The sequence below is a fragment of the Laccaria bicolor genome, genomic scaffold (genome assembly GCF_000143565.1).
Source record: "Laccaria bicolor S238N-H82 LACBIscaffold_20 genomic scaffold, whole genome shotgun sequence".
Taxonomy (NCBI): domain Eukaryota; kingdom Fungi; phylum Basidiomycota; class Agaricomycetes; order Agaricales; family Hydnangiaceae; genus Laccaria; species Laccaria bicolor.
In genome coordinates this window covers 330625-351433 of record NW_001889891.1, presented here as the reverse complement: position 1 = coordinate 351433, position 20809 = coordinate 330625, and the positions used below count along the sequence as shown (strand labels likewise).

The window sequence follows — 20809 nt, the reverse complement described above, 5'->3', positions numbered from 1 at the left end:
CCTGCTGACTATAGAATCTTGGTGACAATCTCGCCTCCGACGATTCTGTTGAGCTTTATCCAAAAAAGTCTGCTACCATATCGTCTGTCCCCCCTTCAAGCATTCGACTCGCTTCTATTATTGAGAACACACAAAATGCTATCCGCCAAACGGCCGTCTGCAATTTCTGGGTGTTCTTTCCTTTGAAAGCGTTAGTCCACGTTTACCACTGGCATGACTTTTAGAGCGGAATCGAGCAAGCAACGCCAAGTTCGCTGAGCCGTACCAAGTCGAGTGTCATTCGGCGGGGGCTGTTCAGATATCGAGCGTCGGCTGTGAGCCAATATTTTGGAGTCGAGGTGGCTCCCAAGTTCGCTCTGCTTTGCACTGCATGGCTTTCAATCCAAACTTGAAGTTCACCACCACATTCATTGTGATCGTTTGTTCTGTCAAAATCACAAGAAAGACAGCATCTTCGATTCCCCATGAGTTCGGCCTAGAAGAAGTTTGAGAGGAACACCACGTACGATAGATACTTCTCTTCTATTTACCCTGTCTGATTATTTCTCGCTTCAGTCATTCCAATGTCAAAAGGTTCGTTGGAAAATTTCCACCTGCTAGCCTCATCCAGCAGGTTGTAGATGTATAAAAAGCAGGATGCGCATTGTCGAAGTCCAGCCCAGTGTAGCCCTTGAACAATCCAACTGGTGAGCATTCAACCTCCCTCACGCAACACCACCCCCGCTAATGAATTCCTACTTTTGTAGCTAACAACATGAAGGCCTTTGGCATCGCAACCCTCATCGCTCTCTCTGCCTTGATCAACGAATCTTCTGCACGCTGGTGTGGGTGCTATAGGAAGGGTGCCGGCTTTTTGGGAGCGGACCTCTGGCAGCAGACCGTATCAAATGCCTGCTGTGAGGGCGTCACGGGCACTGGTCTTCAAGATGGATCCTCTTACTTTGGGTTGACGGGAAAGAACTGGTGTGATATATCGGGTGATGAGGATGCGGACAGGTATAAGAAGTGCTGCGGCCATGATAACTATGGGTATTGCAAGTGAATTGGTCGGAGGGTGGTATTTATCGTTCGGGGAGTGTAGTTTGAACTTACCTATGAGGATTCGAAACTCTTCACTCTTCGCCCACTCACAATTGTCTCATTTAGTGCTAGATTACACCGACATACTGGTATGAAGTGATCCGAGAGTAAGGGGCATGTGCAAACCCAATTCTTGCCTTGACTGAACCAAGACTGAACCGATTGAAATCAAAAAACCATACCGGGAATTGAAGCCGTAACCATAGGTAGAAGGGGGGGGGAGGTCTCGGAGAGCTTAAAAAATATTTAGTAGACCGTAGAAAACACAAAAAATGCTATGTTTGACTGACAGGTTTTTGAACTCGTTGGACAGAAAAAGTCAGGAAGACCGTCGCAGCAGAGCAGATATCCTCGGCAAGTGGAGTAAAATATCGAGTGCTCAGGCGAATTGCACGCTCCGTTATTGAATTCTGCCAGTAAATCTCAGGCGTAATCCTGGCGAAATTTGCAGGAAGGATGTGAGATGGCTCATGCTGACTCCTGAGATGGTCAAACACCTAAAATGAGGTCAGATGCTGACGTAAGAATCCAGCCCTATAAAAGAGTGATTTTTGTATTGCTTCCGAACAGACACACCGAGCTGAATTTCCAATATGATCGAGTTGATAGAAGTTCGTGGATAATTGCCTTGCATCCTACATTCACCCACTTGCCCGTATTCAAGGTTACCGATGCAGGTATTGCATATATATGTCTGGGCGGGTTCGTAGTCGCTGTTAGTACCCTCTTTCTCTCCTTATCGTGCGAGTGCTGATACCGATATCTAGTTCTCGATGTTCTCGCTCCTGGCACGAGAAAAAGTATGTTCATCCTTCATTTCTTCAACCCCCTTCATCTTTCTCATGGATATATGATAAACCTCCAGCTATACGTCAACGAAGTCGTCCTAGGGACCGCTTTTGGCATCTTCATGGGCCCCCACTTTGCAGGTATATTCGACCCGCGGTCATGGGGTGCCCACAGCAATGCCATCACCCTCGAAGTCATGCGCGTGGTCCTCGCAACGGGCTTATTCGCTATCGGTGTGGAACTACCCAAGTCGTACATGGCGAAACATGCAAAGAGTTTGTTGGCGATGGTTATTCCGACGATGGCGATTGGGTGGGTTATCGTTGCTGGTGTGTATCCCCCTTGGTTTTTTTATTTCACTTAGATACTAATGATCATAGGGCTTTTGCGTGCCCTGTTTCCCAAGTTTGACTTTATATCTTGCCTTGCTATCGCTGCTTGCTTGACGCCAACTGATCCTATCATTTGTGCTGCCATCGTCGGTTCGTTCTTCTCGATTTCTCTCTTCCCCTTCATTCTAGCTCAACTCTATGGCTAGGCGGAAACTTTGCGAGAAAACACGTCCCCATCAACTTGCGCCAACTTCTCTCTGCAGAATCAGCAGCCAACGACGGGTTGGCGTACCCCTTTTTGACCATTGCGATTTACCTTACTGTGGACGCTACTAGTCGTGAGGCGATTGGACACTGGTTCCTCGTTGGGTGGTTATGTTTGTCTTTTTCCGTTTTTTCTTCCAGTTCAGGGAATAAATGTTACTTCCTCTCTAAAGACCAGGTTTTCTTGGGAGTATTCATCGGCGCTTTACTCGGTTAGTTTCCTTCCTCTCCTTCTGATGTCTTCGAACCAATGGCATCGGATCGTTACACAGGCCTGGGATTCTCCCACCTCATGAAATTCTCGCATCGGCACGGGTTCATAGATAGAGAATCTTACGTTGCGCAATACCTCTCCCTAGCCATCTTTATCACCGGAATCGTCAGTACCCTAGGTAGCGACGAGCTCCTAGCCGCCTTTGCCGCAGGTTGGCCTTTTTCTCAGAAAACTCATCTACACATCCTAGTAACCATAGTCCTTGTCAACAGGAAGCGCGATATCATGGGACGGCGACTTTAACGTCCACACCGAAGGCGAGCTCTTCGCCTCCGTCATCGACCTCGTCCTCAACTGTGCATGCTTCATATACATTGGCGCTTGGCTCCCCTTTGAAGCGTTCAATATCCCGATTTTGGGGATTACCACGTGGAGATTGCTCTTGCTGACGGTGGGGGTATTGTTTTTGAGGAGGATTCCGGCAATGTTGGTGCTTTATAGGTGGATACCGGAGATTACGAGTTGGCGGGAGGCGTTGTTTTCGGGACATTTTGGTAATGATTTCCAACTTTTTCTTGGGGATTTTGAAGTTGAAGTTTTGTTTCTCTCTGATAGGGCCCGTGAGTTTTGCTTCGTTTGTGAAAGTTTTGGACTTCATTTTTCTCATTTTGACTATAGATGGGAGTCGGAGCTGTGTACATCTCAACACTAGCCATTCACAAACTAGCAACACCACAAAACCCACCGGAAACACAAGCTGACAAACTCGCTACGGCTTTACATCCCATCGTATCGTTCGTCGTCTTGAGCTCCATCATCATCCGTACGTCCCTTCTGCTCCTCCTCAACGCAATTTGCTGAACCTTCATTATTTTCTATAGACGGCCTATCCATTCCATTCTTCAGCGCAGGCCGGAACTTTTCGCGAAACGTCTCCCTCTCTCGTACACTGACCTACGGAGCGAGGGTTCCCGTACCCGATTGGCTCTTGAACGTCAATTGGGTGCCTGGTTCGGCTAATGCGACGACAATTCAGAGAGATGAGGAGGCGGATGATCAGATGACGGCTGTCGGGGTTCGGGTGGGGGAGCATGTTGTCGTTGATGTTAACCCGCACGCACACTTGCATTCGCGTTCGGTGAGCGAGGATAAGAAGACGAGTGGAAATGTTACGCCGAAGAGGGAAGTTAGCTTTTTGGAGATGGAGAAGGAGAGGGGGAAGCAAGGGGATGAAGTGGTCCCTGCCGCTTCGACGTCTGCGCCTGTTCCGAGCCTCGTTCAGATTCCGGAGGCTAGGGTGCAGATGAAGGGTGTGCTGGTGGGCGAAGATGCTGTAATGCCTACTACGACGGCCGCACAAGGTCTCTCCAAGACGGCTGAACCCCTCCCTTCCATGGTGACGTCTACCAGTCCGACTGCACAAGTCCCGTCTGCAATGACTACACCATCCACACTGGGAGAAATGCAGCAGAACGTGGTGGCCGACCCGGTTCTCAAAGTTGTCAGGTTCCCTTCAGCTCAATAACATTGGCTGGGTCCCTTCGGGGAATTTCTAGGTCCTACTGTTGGAAAACTCGTTTGTGGGTTTTCTATTGATAGTAGAGGGGTACCTACTTTTTTTTCTTTCTGTTTTATAAACGTCGATACATGTCTTGTTTTTTTCCCTTGTTTTGGTTTTGATGTAGTGAGACGTGTATACCTAGAGCAATATACTTGATAGAGTTTGATAATAATTGGTGTTCAACGTTCAACTTCCATCCGTACACGGTACAACCCACCCACCTATATATCACTGTCGACCTCCGTGATATTTATAGGGCTGACTACGGGAGACTACCACTTACCATGTTCAAGTTCTGTCGCAGACTCTCAATAACACGTCACTTCGCACCCAATTTCGCTTGCGTAGAACGTAATACTCTTACACTCTACTGGCTCCTGGTTCCTGGGTGAGGCATTCCCAAGTTGCCTTTCGTACACGATGGAGGGATCACCAGACGTTGTCGCTCATGCAATTGCAAACTACTAAACGCCGCTCAACAAGGTTGAATTGTTGCCTCATGCCATTCAACAAGTTACAATCGGCCAGCCTGGCATGTTGCGACTTCATGGACGATCGACGGTTCGGGAACGGAGGTTAAAAGGTGCTTTCTGCTTTCCATATTTTGTTTGGAGTGTCAAACTTCGACTCCAGTTCAAGTTGTGATGGCACTTGACTCGCATCGCGATGGGCTTTGGTGGTAGTTCATTGAACTACGTACGGGTACGTCTCCATGTCTATTTGATGAAGACTTTTTTTTTCTCATTTTCGATTCGCAGAAAAGTAGAACATTGATCGTTTCGATCCTCAACTGCCAGTCAAGGTTCCTCCTGTTCATATTGCTCGACCTGCAGGCAGGAGTTGAAGACGTGCTTGTGTTGATCGTATCCCTTTGGCTTCGGGTGTCAGGACAAATTGTGCTCGACGGTCGACCACTGTCGCCTGTATGCCAGCAAAAAACCTTGTTCAAGACTTCTATCTTGCTCTCTCTGATTGCGCTTCTCTCGCCAATCAGCTCAAATTGTTTGCTTGCAAACCTAGCCTTTTGATGTTCCCTTCATGTCTACGCTTTCTGTCCTTCCTCACTACCTGGAACTCAAACCCACCAAAACTGCGGGGTAACATTCGGCTCAACCCTTCAAACATGAGAAGCTAACCTGAAACCTCTCCCTTTCTCAAGATAGAGCGGAACCCGAACTCTAAATGATGACCATTGAAAGCACACCGTTTAGCGTTTAGCGTAGGTGGGAACTACGTGATGGAGCAGAGCGCTTCGTAGGATACGAGAGTCTACAAAATGCGCGACCCTTCCTCTGTCTTGCCCAGCGTTAGAAACGCCCGCTGCCTAGAACTCATTGCTGATGATCCATCTTTTACAAGTGGGTGTATAATATTCGCCTCGCATTCACTTACTTACCTGTGTTCAAGGTTACAGACGTAGGTGTCGCCTACATGTGTCTGGGCGGTTTTGTCGTTGCTGTGAGTCACTATTTGTTGTTTATCATAAAATGATTGAAAGTATTTCTTAGTTTTCAATGTTTTCCCTACTCGCTCGGGACAAGGTGTGCTCATGTGTATGATATCTTTCGGCTCCTTACCACACTACAGCTCTATATCAATGAAGTTGTTCTCGGGACTGCTTTTGGCATTTTAATGGGGCCTCACTTTGCTGGTGTGTTCAATCCCCGTTCCTGGGGTTCTCACAGCAATGCAATCACGCTCGAGGCGATGCGCGTGATTCTTGCGATAGGCTTATTTGCCATTGGAGTTGAACTCCCAAAAACATATATGGCAAAACATGCGAAGAGTTTGCTCGTGATGATCATCCCAACGATGGCGATTGGTTGGTTCATTGTCGCTGGTATGCATAGTTTTATTTTCTGTTGAAAAACACTGACCGAAGAAACCTTAGGACTCATCCATTTGCTGTTTCCGCAATTCAACTTTGTTTCTTGTCTTGCCATTGCAGCTTGCCTGACTCCCACCGATCCTATCATAAGTGCAGCCATCGTCGGTCCGAGCGGTTGAACGTGCAGTTATCTCCGACTAATCTCATATCTTCAGGTGGAAATTTTGCGATTAAGAACGTTCCCATGCGATTACGACATTTGCTTTCGGCCGAATCGGCAGCCAATGATGGCCTAGCGTACCCCTTCTTGACAATCGCTATCTACCTGACTGTCGATGCTACCAAGCGTGAAGCTATTGGACACTGGGTTCTCGTCGGATGCTTATGTATGTCTCCTAGCCATCTGACGTTACAACAGGGTACAAATTATAATTACAGATCAAGTGGTTCTTGGAGTTTTTGTCGGTGTTTTGCTCGGTAAGTATAGCCTGTGAGTTTGCAACCCAACCAGGTGGTGACGCTATTAAGCCAGGACTGGCGTTTTCTTCCCTGATGGAGTTCTCCCATCGGCACGGACTCATCGACCGACAGTCCTATGTCACGCAATACCTCTCATTAGCCATTTTCGTTTCTGGAATTGTCAGTACTTTGGGGAGCGACGATCTCTTGGCCGTATTCGCTGCAGGTCGCCTTCCAACCTCCGTGCATCTAGTTAGGCCTGACATGGTTAATTTTGACAGGATGTGCTATTTCATGGGACGGCGAATTCACCGTGTACACTGAAGGCCAACTATTTTCTTCAGTGATAGACTTTGTCCTCAACTGTGTTGGCTTCATATATATTGGCGCCTGGCTTCCCTTTGAATCATTCACCATTCCAGCCTTGGATATCACTCCAGGCCGATTGTTGCTACTGACTATGGGGGTGCTGCTGTTGAGACGCATTCCACCAATGTTGATGCTTTATAAATGGATCCCGGAAATTACTTCCTGGAGGCAGGCCCTCTTCTCTGGACATTTCGGTATGTTGTAAGGGCTATCTACGTTGGAATTCTTTGATGATTTTCTTTGTTGATAGGGCCCGTAAGTCACCGAGTTGTATTTCTTCAGCCACATCTCAGTTGTGTCTGCAGATGGGAGTAGGAGCCGTCTACACCTCCACGCTAGCAATTCAAAAACTAACTACGCCGCAAAACCCTCCTATAACCCAAGAAGACATGCTTACAACGGCCTTGCACCCAATCGTGTCGTTTGTGGTGTTGAATTCCATTGTCGTTCGTGCGTCCTATCTCATCATTCTCACCTGTATATGCTGCGACCACTAACTGCCACAGACGGCCTCTCTATTCCCTTGTTCTCAGCTTGGTGTAACATCCGTACGCTCTCCCTCTCCAGGACGCTCTCGTCTATGACTACCTCGGATTGGTTCTACAAAAATACGGCCCAGAACGAAGCAAACGAGGATCAAATGTCCTTCCATGTCACCGTTGACTTCGAGCTCCAATCGCCTAAGGAGAGCGGGCCGAAGACTGCGACTGCTCCGTCAACTGCCACACCCGAGGTCGACGTCGACTTCCAGGAAGGGAAGAACCAAACAGAGCTCGAAAATGTCCGCCTTGCTACAACTCCTACTGACAATCAAGATACGGAAACTAGTAATATTGCTGGTCCACCAGGAACCCCAGTTCCTGCATTTCAAGTGCGCCCCCTTGCTGGCCATGGTCAATAGCATTTGCTGGGTACCTTTATACATGAACGTGGACGTTTAAATGCCATACTTTATGCACCCTCCTCGCTTTCCTGTCCTTGCTTGTTTTGCAGTACTATGTATTATCTTTGGGACCTTGTGTAATATTACGGATGGGTGTTTACCCATTGTAAACTAGTAGTAGTAGTACTCCTACGCTATGTATGAATTTCGGAGATTGTTACCATTAGGCGGGCGGGCCGCAAAACATATCAAGAAGAAAAGGCATTGAGAATCTGAAGAGAATCTATGCTTATTTTTATCAACCAATAATAATAAAACGCGCTATCGCAAAGGGAGCACCCTTCTTCCCATTCTTGTTGCTCTTGCATGGCACAAACGGAGTGAATCGACTACAATTATCACAGAAGACTTTTAAAGTGGATCGAAACAAATTGCAAACTCTGGAATTACATGTTACGTACTAAATTCAATCGATTCAATGCACTATCCATAATCTGTCCAACAAGTGCCTCATAGGATATGCCAACAAACTCGGCCCCCTTCACCAGATCTGAATAGCCAGGCTGGATACCCGGGAGTGGATTCAACTCCATGATATGTGGCTGCGCCAGGTCGGGATCAAGGACGTCGCAGCGCACATCGATCCTGCCTACATCACGACACCCCATGCACCGGTATGCTCGTAAGGCCAGCTCTCCAGCACGCGTGGCCAATTGATCAGAGCCATTGCATAGATCGACGATTTCATTCCAGTGGACGCAACTTTTGATTGCAAATGAATAGAAATCAGCATCATCTTCAGATGCGATTGGCTGCGCCGCGTCATGGTCGGCCTTGGTTTCGTGTAAACGATACTTGATTTCCATGGCGAAAATAACACGCGCATTCTCGCCTGTCCCAACGATGCCCACCGTGAACTCGCGGCCGTTCAAGAACTTCTCGATCAACATATCATGACCAGGAAATTTGTACTGCAGTGATTGAACAACTTGGTTCAATTGGCTCCAATTGGTGATTTTAGACATCTTCCAGATTCCTTTGCCGGTCGACTCTGTACATGGTTTGACAAACAAGGGAAGCTGTCGGTACAACAGAGGTCGATGTGGGGATTTTTGTATGGCATCCTCGGCGGTTTGTCCAGGGTGAACCACTGCAAATGGAGCAGTCGCAATTCCCGAAAATTCCAACACCATTTTGGTTTTAGCCTTGTCTAGACACAGTGAGAATGTGGATGAGTCGCTCAGGACGAATGGAATGTTGTAACACTCTAAAATGGATGGAACGTGCCCTTCCCGACCAGCGATACCACTGCGACCTGCGCAGATGTTGAAGACGATATCCCATGGGCAGTGAAAACTGTCTTCCCTGTCGTATGAGGCCAGACGACTGATTAGGGCGCGAGCATTGCCAACACGGTCGACGCGATAGCCCAGCGCTGTTAGCGCCTCTGCGATCGCATCGATGGTTTCGTCATTATAGAAGTCTACGCAATCCTCTGCGTCAAATCCTGATGCCATCCAATCGGCCTTTCGATCGTATGTGTATCCAATCAATAATCTTTCGTTTGAACCCATGATGAGGATGAGGAAAAAATTCGAGTCGAGGTTTCTCGATAGCTGAGACTAAAGCAAGGTGTCCAACCTGTGCAAAAGCTTTTCCATGTCACGGCCATCACCGTTCATCGAATCTTCGCAACCTTCAGCTGGGAACGTGCCCTTCCGTGACAGGTAATTGCGAAACGATAGAGCAGCTCAGTTCCCGGTGTTTGTTTGTGGTGTACACCGAAGCCAAATAAACCGGATCGAGCCATTTGGTAACAAGGATTTCCTTGACAAGTTCTGGCATGTGTCTTTGATGAGAAGCCCGCGCCATTATTATTCGAGGGAAGGGAGAGGCGAGGGTATGTGTCATGTGAATAAGATCGAACCAGGCACGTGCTCATATTTTGGCAAGCTGCTGATCAACAAACAAAGAAATGGCTGGGCTTGAACAGGACTCAGGAGCCGAGCTGCTCTAAGTATCGTTTCGCAACAGCCTGGAATAGTCTTACATTTGGACAAGCATCAGGCATCTGCATGCATGGTTTGATAGCAAGAATGCAGTTCGGTGACAGAAGATTTTGCTCAATGGGGGTGAACCTATATATCAAAAAGGGAACAATTAACGGCACTCAGCCAATTTCCCGCCAGCCGCCTTCTCCACCCCAGCCAACATCCGCTTCAGCTTGTCCTCCCTTCCATTCGCCGCAGCCGCCCCACCAGCCCCCCTCCTCCTGGCTCCCCCAGCGGCATTGCCCTCCTCTGCGTCCTCGTCCTCGTCCACATCTGCGTTCCCAATCATAAACTCTGCCACGAACTTTGCGATGCCTTCTTCACCCACCTCACACGCAGCTCTCGGTCCCCAGCGCCATTCCCACGTGCGACCTTCTTCCGCGTCCTCTGCTTGAGTAGCCCATATACGTTTCCCTGGACCCTTCTTGGCTGCATTGTCACCAACCTGTTGACGGTCGAGGAAACCTTTTTGTTGGAGGTGGGTCAGGTATGCGTCTAGGGACATGGAACGATGCGTTGAGGAGGTGGTGAAGTGGACCGGAGAGCGGCCTGCTGTTGAGGGGAGGCGGAGGCGTTTCAGTTGGGTACGGAGGTCGACTGTTTTGGTGAATTGTCAACTTTAGTAGGTGTGAAAGAAAATGATATACCATCGGTCATAACTCTTCCACTAACGAGGATCAGAGCGAGGATCACGTAGAGAATGCCTAATGGGCCCAGCTGATCCGTTGTGCTCCATGAGATGAGGCTTCCATATGGACGTGGACGCCGCTCGTCGTCGTCAGCTCCGTTATCGTCCTCGTCCTCCGAGTCGTCGAAGGACGTGTCCACAAGTTCCTGCTCGAGAATTTGTTCATCTGTAGTGCTGCTTGCTCGATGACGAGGGGATGCAGGCATGAGTGAAGCATGTAAGTTTTCGAGCCGAGTGCTACCGCTAAGAGGAAGAAAGGGTGAGCATATGAGCATCAGACAGAGAAAGAGTTGGAGTGATTACATTTATTTTTGACACCCGTGGCTCGACGGGCCTCAGCAAGCTCTTCCTCGTTACCATTGGTATTGTTATCTTGATCCAGCCCGGCGCGTGAGGGGATCTCGACAAGCTCCAAACAAGCTCCATGCCGAATACCTTTCGGAGTTTTTCCTGGGCAGCAAGGAAGACACCGTTGAATGCGCGAGAAGCGTTTGCACCAAGAACTATCGGGTAGATGGTTCATCAGCTATTGCTAGGACCTTTAAAGCAAAAAGAAAGAGAACCTTTCTTGGTAATATCATCCTTACGCAATGGAGTCCGTTTGTGCTCGCAAAAGAAAGCCAATCTGGCAACGTCGTTGGCTTTGCGCCCAAGGTCCTGTTGGTCAAAAAGGGGTTGGTGAACGACTTTTACCTGTCAAAGGTGGTGCATACAGAATCTCCATTGTCTTCCCTGTCGACATCCAATTGTCCACCAGCTCCGTCCTAACGTCAATTGGGTGTCTGGTTCGACTAATGCGACGACGGTTTAGAGGGAAGAGGAGGCTGTTGGGGTTGGGGTGGGGCAGCATGTTTTGGTTGACGTTAATCCACACTTGCGTTCGCGATCCGTGAGCGAGGATAAGAAGACTAGTCCAACAAGTGAGAGTGGGAGTGGAAATGTTACGCCGAAGAGGGAAGTTAGTGTTTTGGAGAGGAAGGGCGGGAAGGAGAGGGGAAAGCAAAGGGATGCTCCGAGCCTCGTCCAAATTCCGGCGACTAGGGTGCAGATGAAGGGGGCGCCAGTGGTGAAGATGTTGTAATGCCTACTACGGCAGCACAAGCTCTGACCGGCAAGCTAACGGCTGGCAGATCCACCACTTCTTCGAAAACCACGCTTCTCCAACGCTTGTGCATGAGCGCGATTGTGGGCAAGGAGCTCGTAGCCGTTGGGAAAGCTCAACTACTTCATCAAAGGCGACGTCACTGGAGCTTGAGTAACGGTGACTGGAGCACCCAACGCGAGGGGAGGAGCGAGGAGGGGAAGGATGTATAGGCAATGCTGGCTGAGCCTGGAACTTAGAAGGCTGACGAGAGCCGACAACGAGTCTGCGCATGTAGGCATCATTCAGAATTCCACAACTTAAGACTGGGACGTGCAGATGAAGTGCTGCCAACACTGCGGCTCTACGGCGATGGCTTTAGGACTTTGGGAGTTCTGGAGCAAATTGTAGGTAAGTCCATTGATTTGAGTCTGCCAACTCGAAATTGCTCATCACACCTACTACTAGCTTTCCTGCCTCTCCTCGATAAGTCATGGGCCGTTGTTCATTCTTACATCACTGGGCCTTATGAGGGCCTTATTGGAACTTTCTTTTAGTGAGTTCTCGTGATCACGACCGACGTTCCATTTATCTGACTATTGGCGTTGGCCGTAGCAACAGCTCAACAATTCCATCGTCTGAAACGTGTCCTGAATTTATCTTAGGAACCAAGAGTGCTCAGAGCCTCAAACTCGTGGAGATTTCGATGTTGCGCCGTCCAAAGTGAGTTTCCGCTCCTCACACCTCGGATGAAGCTGACTCATTGGTCGATCTAGGACCCGCTTTCACCATCGTGTTGAACAACTCCCTGACGCCCTAATCATTCCGGACATGACGTATCTCCACTCTGTACGCTTTGCCGGTGAGTTCTTCGTACGAAGATGATCATTCTAGTTATAGAGTCGTACGAATATGATCATTCTAGTTATAGAGAGAATCGTCCCCCCACCTCAACGACTCATATACTTCCTGATCATCAGTCGCGACGCATTTTCACCCCAGAAGGGATGTACGGCTCGATGTCCATGGTCGCCTCAGGTGGTATGTAAGGGCCTACGCCCTTTTTGCAGTATTTCACCAAAATGACATGTCAAATAATAGGAGGCGAACTCCTGCAACTCATCACCGTCATAGACCCTTCATTTACGAGCAGGAGATCGACGTTTTAAGTCGAGGTGTGTTATATCTGTTCTCAGTTGTCCGTGTGCTTACCAGAACAGACCCAAGATTACGATGACGATGACGACACCCAATGGTTCGGACAGTTCAACATGCTGAGATGGTAAGTGCTCATCCACGGGATCTCTTCATATCTGATTTATCAATCGGTTCCCCCCCAGGCTGCCAGAAAAGCACTCCTCACTGTTCAAGACGGACTGATCGACCCAATTTTACTCGAGGGTTTCTCACCGCCAGCTTCAAATTCAATGTCCAGAACTATGTAGACGTGCAGTGCTGCTTAGCGCGGGTCCGAAGAAGCGGGTCTGTGCAGTTTGGTGAGTCGAGTGTGATGTACGAACAATGTTCACTTATCTTGTGTTTTCTATTAGGGCAATGGTGCTTGTGAAACGACAAAATGGAATGTCGATTTCGATGCAAATGCTCCACCAGCTACAAGCCCTTGTCCGAGACTGGTTGGAAGGACGTCTGGATACCTACATGACCATTACACCAGCGGCAAACTGGAACCACAAAACCTTCTCTAATTGGATTGAAGAGTCAAGTGGTACGTTGTCTATGCCTGTGTCGCACTTCCCTAAACCCTGACACTCCTGTACAGATTGGCCACTTCTACTGGCACAATCACTGCGACTTTGGCTTACAGGAGGACATGTATAACTACATTTGACCTTTTTCGCTCCAAGTTCATTTTACAAGTCGTTAACTGTACACTAACAAAGTTTCGTTGAGGACTTGCTGGCCCAAGTGGTAGCCACCCCATTTAAGGGGAACTAGGGAGGAAAGGCAGGTATACATTCACTTCTTGGGGTTGTGCGGTGTAATTCTGATATTTCTGTGCGGCTGGCTTGCTGTTGACGATAGAACGACTTGCTAGCCGTGACGGCAATGAAGAAAAGGGCAAACATACTTTGGTAACGTGAGTTGGGTCATTCGATGCAGAATCACATTGCTTACAGGCTTTGAGGTAGCCTTATCGCCATATGAAGTGATGGCGGGGAGCATACTCAAAATCAAAGGTACGTCTTTAGCTTACGAGTGAAAACGTACACGGAGATTGCGATTCACGGAAAAATGAGTAGGGGGTATGAGAAGGGAAGATTAGGGAGAACAGCGAAAGGATGGTTGTGGCGATTCTTGGCTGAGATGGGGACTTCATTAGCAAAATGTGGCGTGAGTTCGCCACTTAGGACACCTCAGTAGTGGCCTTCTTTTCACGGTGCCATTTTCCTTCATTGACTGAGTAGAGGACTCGAACTACAGCAGGCGAAAACCTAGAAGGTTGAAGAAGTGGCTGTAACATGAGCCGTACTAGCTTAAATCCTACTTGGTACAATTATCAGCTAAAGATGTGCCATGGCACTGGAGCTCGAATGGCGACTCGAAGATTCACCTTGACTGTAACAAAACTTCAGGGAAAGTTAACCTGGAGTTTGTACTCACCCTCTCCCTTGCCGTTTGGTTGATGGTCTAAATGGAGTTGGAAGTAGATCTGGCTGCACGCTTTCACAATCGTCGTGATCAGATTGAGGCTTGAAAAGTTCCCAACGACATGTGTATACTTATATTCCATTTGAGGAGTCAGAACGAAAAGCTGAGAGCATTCAATGACGTCACTCCTGTGGCCGACCCAGCATAACCAAACAATACTGTGCTTATCTTGATGCTTCACTGTTCACACCATCTCAGGCATCCCGGCGACAAATGTCTCTTTCCAATATCGAATTCCAAGGGGCAGAGGATATAGAAAGACAACGGAAAGCATACACTGTTCGAAGGCTCACCGGGCGTTTTCGCATCCTTATCATTGGCCGCGCCAATGCGGGGAAGACAACCATCCTCCAGCGTGTTTGCAATACAACAGAAAAGCCGAAAATTTTCAATCGGGAGGGCCATGAGGTATTCCATGTTCTAGACATCATCATCCATCATTATTGATGTGGATAGATTGACTTGTCTGAGCTCAATCCAACTGCACAAGTAAAGTGGATCTACAGTCCTGTTACTTTTTACTGAAGGTGTGGCAGAGAGGGGAGCATGACATTGAGAATGAAATGATATTTGAGAGTAATACGGCATTTGTCTTTCATGACTCATGTGGCTTTGAAGCAGGCAGAACATCTGAGCTGGATAAAGTCAAGGACTTTGTGCAAAAATGTTCAACCAACAAAAACCTCAGGAATCATCTGCATGTGATTTGGTAAGTGACTGAGTGGTAACATTAAAGTGTGTCTGAATACATCTTGTACAGGTACTGCATCCCAATCAATGATGAAGCCAGACCAATTACAAGGGCAGAGTTAAATTTCTTTGCTGAGTGTGGGACTGGTAGAGGTGTGTAAACTATTGATGATCTCTTGAATGTAATCTTTTCTTTTTGTGCACAGTTCCTGTTATTGTCTTGTTTACAAAAGCAGATATGCTTGATGCCCAAACAATGGAACACCTGGTTAATGCTGGAATGAATGTTGAAGATGCTGCAATGAAAGCCCCAGAGGAATCAGTTACCAGGTTTCAAAAGAAGTTTGGTCAGCAACTCTACAAGAAAAAGTATCCCCCCAAGGGACATGTGTATTTTCGAGGTGTAACAAATTGATTTATTTGTAGTCTACAAATTAACTGCATTTTACAGACATGCAAAATCCCACAAGTGACTGCAGTGAACTGCTGAGGAAGACAGCAGGTACTCTCTCAGATGATACAATCTTGCAGCTGTTTCTTACAGTGCAGAAAAATAATCTGTCTCTATCAATTGAATATGCAATTATAAGGTAGTTGCTCCATGTTTAATTATATGAAGCTAAATTGCTGATTACCCAGAATAATAGAGTTATATTTCCAGATTGGAAATTATTCAAAAGAAAGAGAGAGTGGAGGGAGATGGTTGAGAATATATTGTATTATTTTCCACATATGGTATGTGAAACTTACTTGACTATCCAGCTGTACAATGAAATGATATATTTTAAACAGAATGTAAGCCAATGTCCAGCTGGTCTGAACTAGATGCTAACAAGAATGTGCTTTGGCTATAAACAGAATGTAAGTTAATATTTTGCTTGGGCTCATTCTCTGATGCTGACAAGAGCATGCTCTGGTTTGTCAACAGTTTGTAAGTCAGTATCCAGCTGGCCCTTCCTGCATGTTGCTAACAAAAGCATGCTCTGGGTTTTGAACAGACTGTAAGTCAGCACTTGGCTGGCTTTCTCTACTTTTTGCTGACAAGAGCATACTCTTGGTTTTGAACAGACTGTAAGTCACCATCTAGCTAGCCCTTCCTGCTTGTTGCTGATAAGAGCTTGCTCTGGGTTTTGAACAGCCTGTGAGTTAGCATCCAGCTGACCTTTCCTGCTTGTTGCTGACAAGGGCATGCTCTGGGTTTTGAACAGTTTGTAAGTCAGCATCTGGCTGGCCTTTCCTGCTTGTTGCTGACAAGAGAGCTCTGGGTGTTGAACAGAATGTAAGTCAGCATCTGTCTGGCCCCTCCTATTTGTTGCTGACAAGAAAGCTCTGGGTTTTGAACAGGATGTAAGTCAGCATTTGTCTGGCCCTTCCTGCTTGTTGCTGATAAGAGCATGCTCTGGGTTTTGAACAGGATGTAAGTCAGTGTCTGGCTGGCCCTTCCTGCTTGTTAATGATAAGGGCATGCTCTGGGTTTTGAACAGTTTGTAAGTCAGCATCTGGCTGGCCCTTCCTGCTTGTTGCTGACAAGAGCATGCTCTGGGTTTTGAACAGGCTGTAAGTCAGCCTCTGGCTGGCCCTTCCTGCTTGTTGCTGACAAGAACATGCTCTGGGTTTTGAACAGTTTGTAAGTCAGGATCTGGCTGGCCCTTCCTGCTTGTTGCTGACAAGAGCATGCCCTGGGGTTTGAACAGGCTGTAAGTCAGGATCTGGCTGGCCCTCCCTGCTTGTTGCTGACAAGAGCAGGCTCTGGGTTTTGAACAGTATGTAAGTCAGGATCTGGCTGGCCTTTCCTGCTTTTTGCTGACAAGAGCATGCACTTGGTTTTGAACAGTTTGTAAGTCAGCATCTGGCTGGCCCTTCCTCATTGTTGCTGACAAGAGCATGCTTGGGTTTTGAACAGCCTGTAAGTCAGCATTGGTTGGCCCTTCTTACTTATTGCTGACAAGAGCATGGCCTGTGTTTAAAATAGCGTGTAAGTCTCAGCCTTCTTCACCTTTCATTTTGCTAAGAATGATGAGATTGTAAGTTCAGTTATAGTATTTTTAACAAAATATTTATTTCACTCCACTTCTTTGAATAGTCTGTAAGTATTTTTTTCTTCCAATTTTCCCCTTTAAAGATAGCAATTAACTGAACCAATTCCTATTTGTAGCTGGAGGATGTCCTCAATTATACAGACTGGCCTTTTGTAAATCTTCACTATGTAAATGCCATTCAGCATTCTGACCACAACATAATTCCACCTAGATTGGCAATACTCAAACCTTTGAGGACATTGCCTTTATATGTATTGGTATGTGTACTCTCATTTCTGATCACTCTATCATAACTACTATTTTACTACTCAGCCACAGTTATCATCACAGAGCACTCATATTTTCTGTGGAAAGAGAAGCCTTCAGCATCTTCTGCCTCCTTCAAATTAGCCATTCAAAAGTTCAACTTGTTTGCTGACTTGAAAAAAATTAAAACTGCCATTGAGGAAGCCTCTCATCTTAAAACCAAGGATCAAAAACATGCACTTGTAAGGATTGCTCTGGAAAATTGTCTTTGTGAGTTTCCAATCATCCAAGTCTTTCAATGTCATTCTCTTCTCATTTGTTTGATTTAGCTCTATAACAATTTCAAAGCATCTTTCCAGAATTTCATAAATGTAATACATATCTCTACTTACCACCACCATTATGATGCACTTTTGCCTGTTATTCTCAAAAAACAGATTGTGTCATTTAAACAAAACAAAGTCAAGGATGGTAAAGGCCATCAACTTTTTCTGTTTTAAGCTTCCACAGGTGCCCTAAAATTGTCTTTGCAGCCCAAGCAGAACCATTTCCCATCTGGAATTCATTAAACAAGGGGAAGGTATCTTGGATTGTTCATGATTTGAACTCTGCCATTTCTGATGACTGGTGAGGTTTGGACAAATTCAAACCATGCTGTAGGCACTTAGCTGGGGGTGGTTCAAATATATCCAAACATAATCAAACTTCAGTTCAAATGGTGTGTCAATGATGTGATATAACCACTGCAGCACACCTTCAGGCACAAAGCCCGCTATGGCAATTATGTAAAGTGTGGCGACCAATCCCAATAATGGTAGAGACGAATGTCAATAATACTATTGTGTACAAATTTGGAGATATACAAGTAGTACAATATTGATAAATCATAGTCGGTTTGCTGCCGTGGTTGAGAGTCTTGAATGTGTATCAATGATTGTTGTCATCCATGTTGGAATGGTCATCGTTCCATCCGAAGGTAACCCATGAACCCCACACAAACTCAACAAAGTAGGACGATCCATGCAATCATAATTGGAAAAAAAGTTGGACAGCTGGTAAAACATACAGGGATCGCGCAACATATCTAGACAATGTTCATAAAATGCAAGCATGTTTGACTCTGAATGAGCCTGTTCCTTTCAAAAGCCCAACAACAGACATAAATCCTGGAATATCCCAGAAGGGAGCTTGGAACGTCGAAACAATGCTAACACTTCTTCAGATAGAGAGGTGGCAAGAGACACCATACTTGTTGACATCTGTGTGACAGACCGACAATCGGTCGTTGCACAACAATGGCAATGACCATAAAAAAGATGATGAACAAGAGCAGCTCGACGGGCATCGCCACTGAGACCCTCATACAAAACACCATGAAGTCTAAGTGCCTCCACAACAGCAGAGCTGCTGCCACCCAACATGAAAAATGAAGAGCTCAGGTCACAGATTAAAGATTTAAATTGAACATGTTCCGTGTTTAAATGGTCAATGTGCAGAGAGCAATTTAGTAGATCAATGGTTGGCAATGGCCCCTAGATGTCCTTGTGATTATAATGCTTAAGTCAAGGCGTGTCAACTTACAGCTGGCTCCACACGTTCATGACCCCCACCGTCGCCGCCACCAGAGGACCCGCGCCCAGCTGGAGGCTAAAACACTTATCAATAACAGAAAGGGCATTGTACCATGAGACAATGCTTACAGATGCGGACCTCTGAGATGTCTGTTCTCTGACTTTGAAGGCGGGGATAGGACCATGAACGATGGAACATTGCTGAAATATGTGTCAACAACCGTTCAAGTCCCAAGATAAATGTACCAATGCCATGGGAAAGATAACACCCGTAGCTGAGCCAAGCTCCTTCATCAGGCCCTTCCAGTCTCCACTAGTGTTTAAAGGTTCAGTTCAGTCCGGTTTTTTGCCCCGAAAACGCGCAACCCTGGACCGCAACCGGTCCAGGACCAACCCAGATATTGAAGGAACCGAACCGAACCACCTAGGACCGGTCTTTTGTGGTCCATGATACCGGTTCAGACCGATCCAGACCGGTTTTTTTGCGTATAATTTATTATACCAATATAAACCATTTGTATCTCAACCATTATTACTCTGAAAAATAAACGGATTATATAAAATAGTAAAGCATATAAATACCCATCATTCTACCAATTTTCAAGAGATTTAATGAAGATTTGACATAGCTATGACTGAAACCGAATTACATCTCGTAGAGACTTGGGTAAAATATGGATTTGGTTATATCTTTCTCAATTCTTAACTGTTTTTGATGAAACAAAAACCCAATAAAAGGCAATAAATGTGGTTACAAGGCTATGTAACGCACGTGACCGTTTAACCAGTTGCAACCGATTAAAACCGGTCTTTGAACGGTTTTAAAAGATTTTCGAAATGAGGCAACCGGCAACTGGACCAACCCCAAATTGGGGCAACTGCAACCGAAAAAAAGACCGGACCATGGTCCGGTTCAGTTCAGTCCACCGGCTTTTTGCGGTCCTATGGACTGAACCTTTAAACACTAGTCTCCACCCAACACCAAGTCAAACTCTTGATGTTCGCCTGAGACAAGCAGAGACATAACACATGTAGGCCAGCTATTGCCAATCTTCACGGAGACTGCAAGATCGGCACACTCCCCAGAGAAAGACAAGCCCAAACAGTTCGAGCAAGCAACGGACACATAGGATTGTGGACCACAGGAAAGCTCAGCAGAAACGGGAGAGCCATTGAGCTTGAAACAAAAGGACATGGTGGAGGAACACGAGAAAGAGGAAGGCTCAAACCCAAACCAAGTCACTCAGAAGGGGCCAAACATGGCTAAACTTACCCATGCAAGAGCTTTGCTGGCCCGTAGGATAAGACCCGCTAACTACGTAGCAGGCATGTCACTTGCCATGCTGCCATATTGCCAACCTTTCTTCACCATTCCCCTCCCTGCCTCCTGTGTACTGTTATCTGGTCAGGCAATGTATTGAGGGGTACCTATTTCTTTCTTTTTCTTCTTTTGTCTCAATTTTGTGTACATTTGAAAGTTTTATGGACATTGATACTAGATATCTTGTTTTTTCATCCCCACCTTAATATTTTTTGGTCTTAATATAGTGAAATTGTAAGCAGTCCCTAGGATGCACAAAGAACCACCTAAGCCAAAAGGCAGAATAACTGAGAAGTTATATTCTCAGCCAGTGCATCCTATATATGATACAGTATGGGAACTGTAGTAATCATGGGCATGTGTACAGAAATGTGTATATGTAGAGATCAAAATATACTTGATAGAATTTGATAATTAATTGGGTTATTCCACTTGTATGAAAGTACCACTTACCATGTTCTATTGCAGACTCTGAACTCACAATAACACATCACTTTGCAGCCAATTTCATACATAGTATAGTACTCTTCTTACACTCAACTGCTTCCTGCCTCCTAGGTGAGGCATTCTCAAGTTGGCTTCATAAACGATGGACGGATCACCAGAAGCTTAAACCCTCCCTGGACATATCACATAATTTAATACATGGAACTTCAATCACCATCTTTTTAGC

At 46.4% G+C, this 20809-nt stretch overlaps 8 protein-coding genes across 8 annotated transcripts; 5 read left to right on the top strand and 3 right to left on the bottom strand.

Moving 5' to 3' along the window:
• Positions 1-1853: 1853 nt before the first annotated feature.
• On the top strand, positions 1854-4204 carry LACBIDRAFT_302196 (uncharacterized protein; the record flags this gene model as incomplete). Its single annotated transcript, XM_001883327.1, has 10 exons — positions 1854-1880; positions 1946-2198; positions 2250-2351; positions 2408-2578; positions 2639-2677; positions 2738-2890; positions 2952-3233; positions 3295-3299; positions 3358-3502; positions 3561-4204. 10 exons carry the CDS (start codon positions 1854-1856, stop codon positions 4202-4204), a joined length of 1821 nt encoding a protein of 606 aa, XP_001883362.1.
• Positions 4205-5516: 1312 nt separating this feature from the next.
• On the top strand, positions 5517-7797 carry LACBIDRAFT_302195 (uncharacterized protein; the record flags this gene model as incomplete). The annotated part of the gene is made up of 12 exons (XM_001883326.1): positions 5517-5598; positions 5655-5698; positions 5749-5781; positions 5828-6080; positions 6132-6229; positions 6304-6454; positions 6507-6545; positions 6601-6753; positions 6809-7090; positions 7147-7151; positions 7202-7346; positions 7403-7797. The coding sequence occupies 12 exons, from the start codon at positions 5517-5519 to the stop codon at positions 7795-7797; spliced, it is 1680 nt and encodes a 559-aa protein (XP_001883361.1).
• A 428-nt stretch (positions 7798-8225) lies between these two features.
• LACBIDRAFT_329171 (uncharacterized protein) lies at positions 8226-9353 on the bottom strand (the record flags this gene model as incomplete). Its single annotated transcript, XM_001883229.1, has 1 exon — positions 8226-9353. One exon carries the CDS (start codon positions 9351-9353, stop codon positions 8226-8228), a length of 1128 nt encoding a protein of 375 aa, XP_001883264.1.
• Positions 9354-9939: 586 nt separating this feature from the next.
• LACBIDRAFT_302193 (uncharacterized protein) lies at positions 9940-10724 on the bottom strand (the record flags this gene model as incomplete). The annotated part of the gene is made up of 2 exons (XM_001883228.1): positions 9940-10427; positions 10478-10724. The coding sequence occupies 2 exons, from the start codon at positions 10722-10724 to the stop codon at positions 9940-9942; spliced, it is 735 nt and encodes a 244-aa protein (XP_001883263.1).
• Positions 10725-12480: 1756 nt separating this feature from the next.
• On the top strand, positions 12481-12768 carry LACBIDRAFT_302192 (uncharacterized protein; the record flags this gene model as incomplete). The annotated part of the gene is made up of 2 exons (XM_001883325.1): positions 12481-12640; positions 12701-12768. The coding sequence occupies 2 exons, from the start codon at positions 12481-12483 to the stop codon at positions 12766-12768; spliced, it is 228 nt and encodes a 75-aa protein (XP_001883360.1).
• Positions 12769-13153: 385 nt separating this feature from the next.
• On the top strand, positions 13154-13438 carry LACBIDRAFT_302191 (uncharacterized protein; the record flags this gene model as incomplete). Its single annotated transcript, XM_001883324.1, has 2 exons — positions 13154-13325; positions 13380-13438. The coding sequence occupies 2 exons, from the start codon at positions 13154-13156 to the stop codon at positions 13436-13438; spliced, it is 231 nt and encodes a 76-aa protein (XP_001883359.1).
• Positions 13439-14464: 1026 nt separating this feature from the next.
• On the top strand, positions 14465-15784 carry LACBIDRAFT_302190 (small GTP-binding protein domain; the record flags this gene model as incomplete). Its single annotated transcript, XM_001883323.1, has 8 exons — positions 14465-14677; positions 14726-14758; positions 14806-14978; positions 15030-15112; positions 15166-15360; positions 15411-15549; positions 15607-15694; positions 15752-15784. The coding sequence occupies exons 1-8, from the start codon at positions 14483-14485 to the stop codon at positions 15782-15784; spliced, it is 939 nt and encodes a 312-aa protein (XP_001883358.1). The 5' UTR covers positions 14465-14482.
• A 2964-nt stretch (positions 15785-18748) lies between these two features.
• Positions 18749-19000, bottom strand: LACBIDRAFT_302188 (uncharacterized protein; the record flags this gene model as incomplete). Its single annotated transcript, XM_001883227.1, has 3 exons — positions 18749-18776; positions 18826-18891; positions 18945-19000. The coding sequence occupies 3 exons, from the start codon at positions 18998-19000 to the stop codon at positions 18749-18751; spliced, it is 150 nt and encodes a 49-aa protein (XP_001883262.1).
• Positions 19001-20809: the final 1809 nt, after the last annotated feature.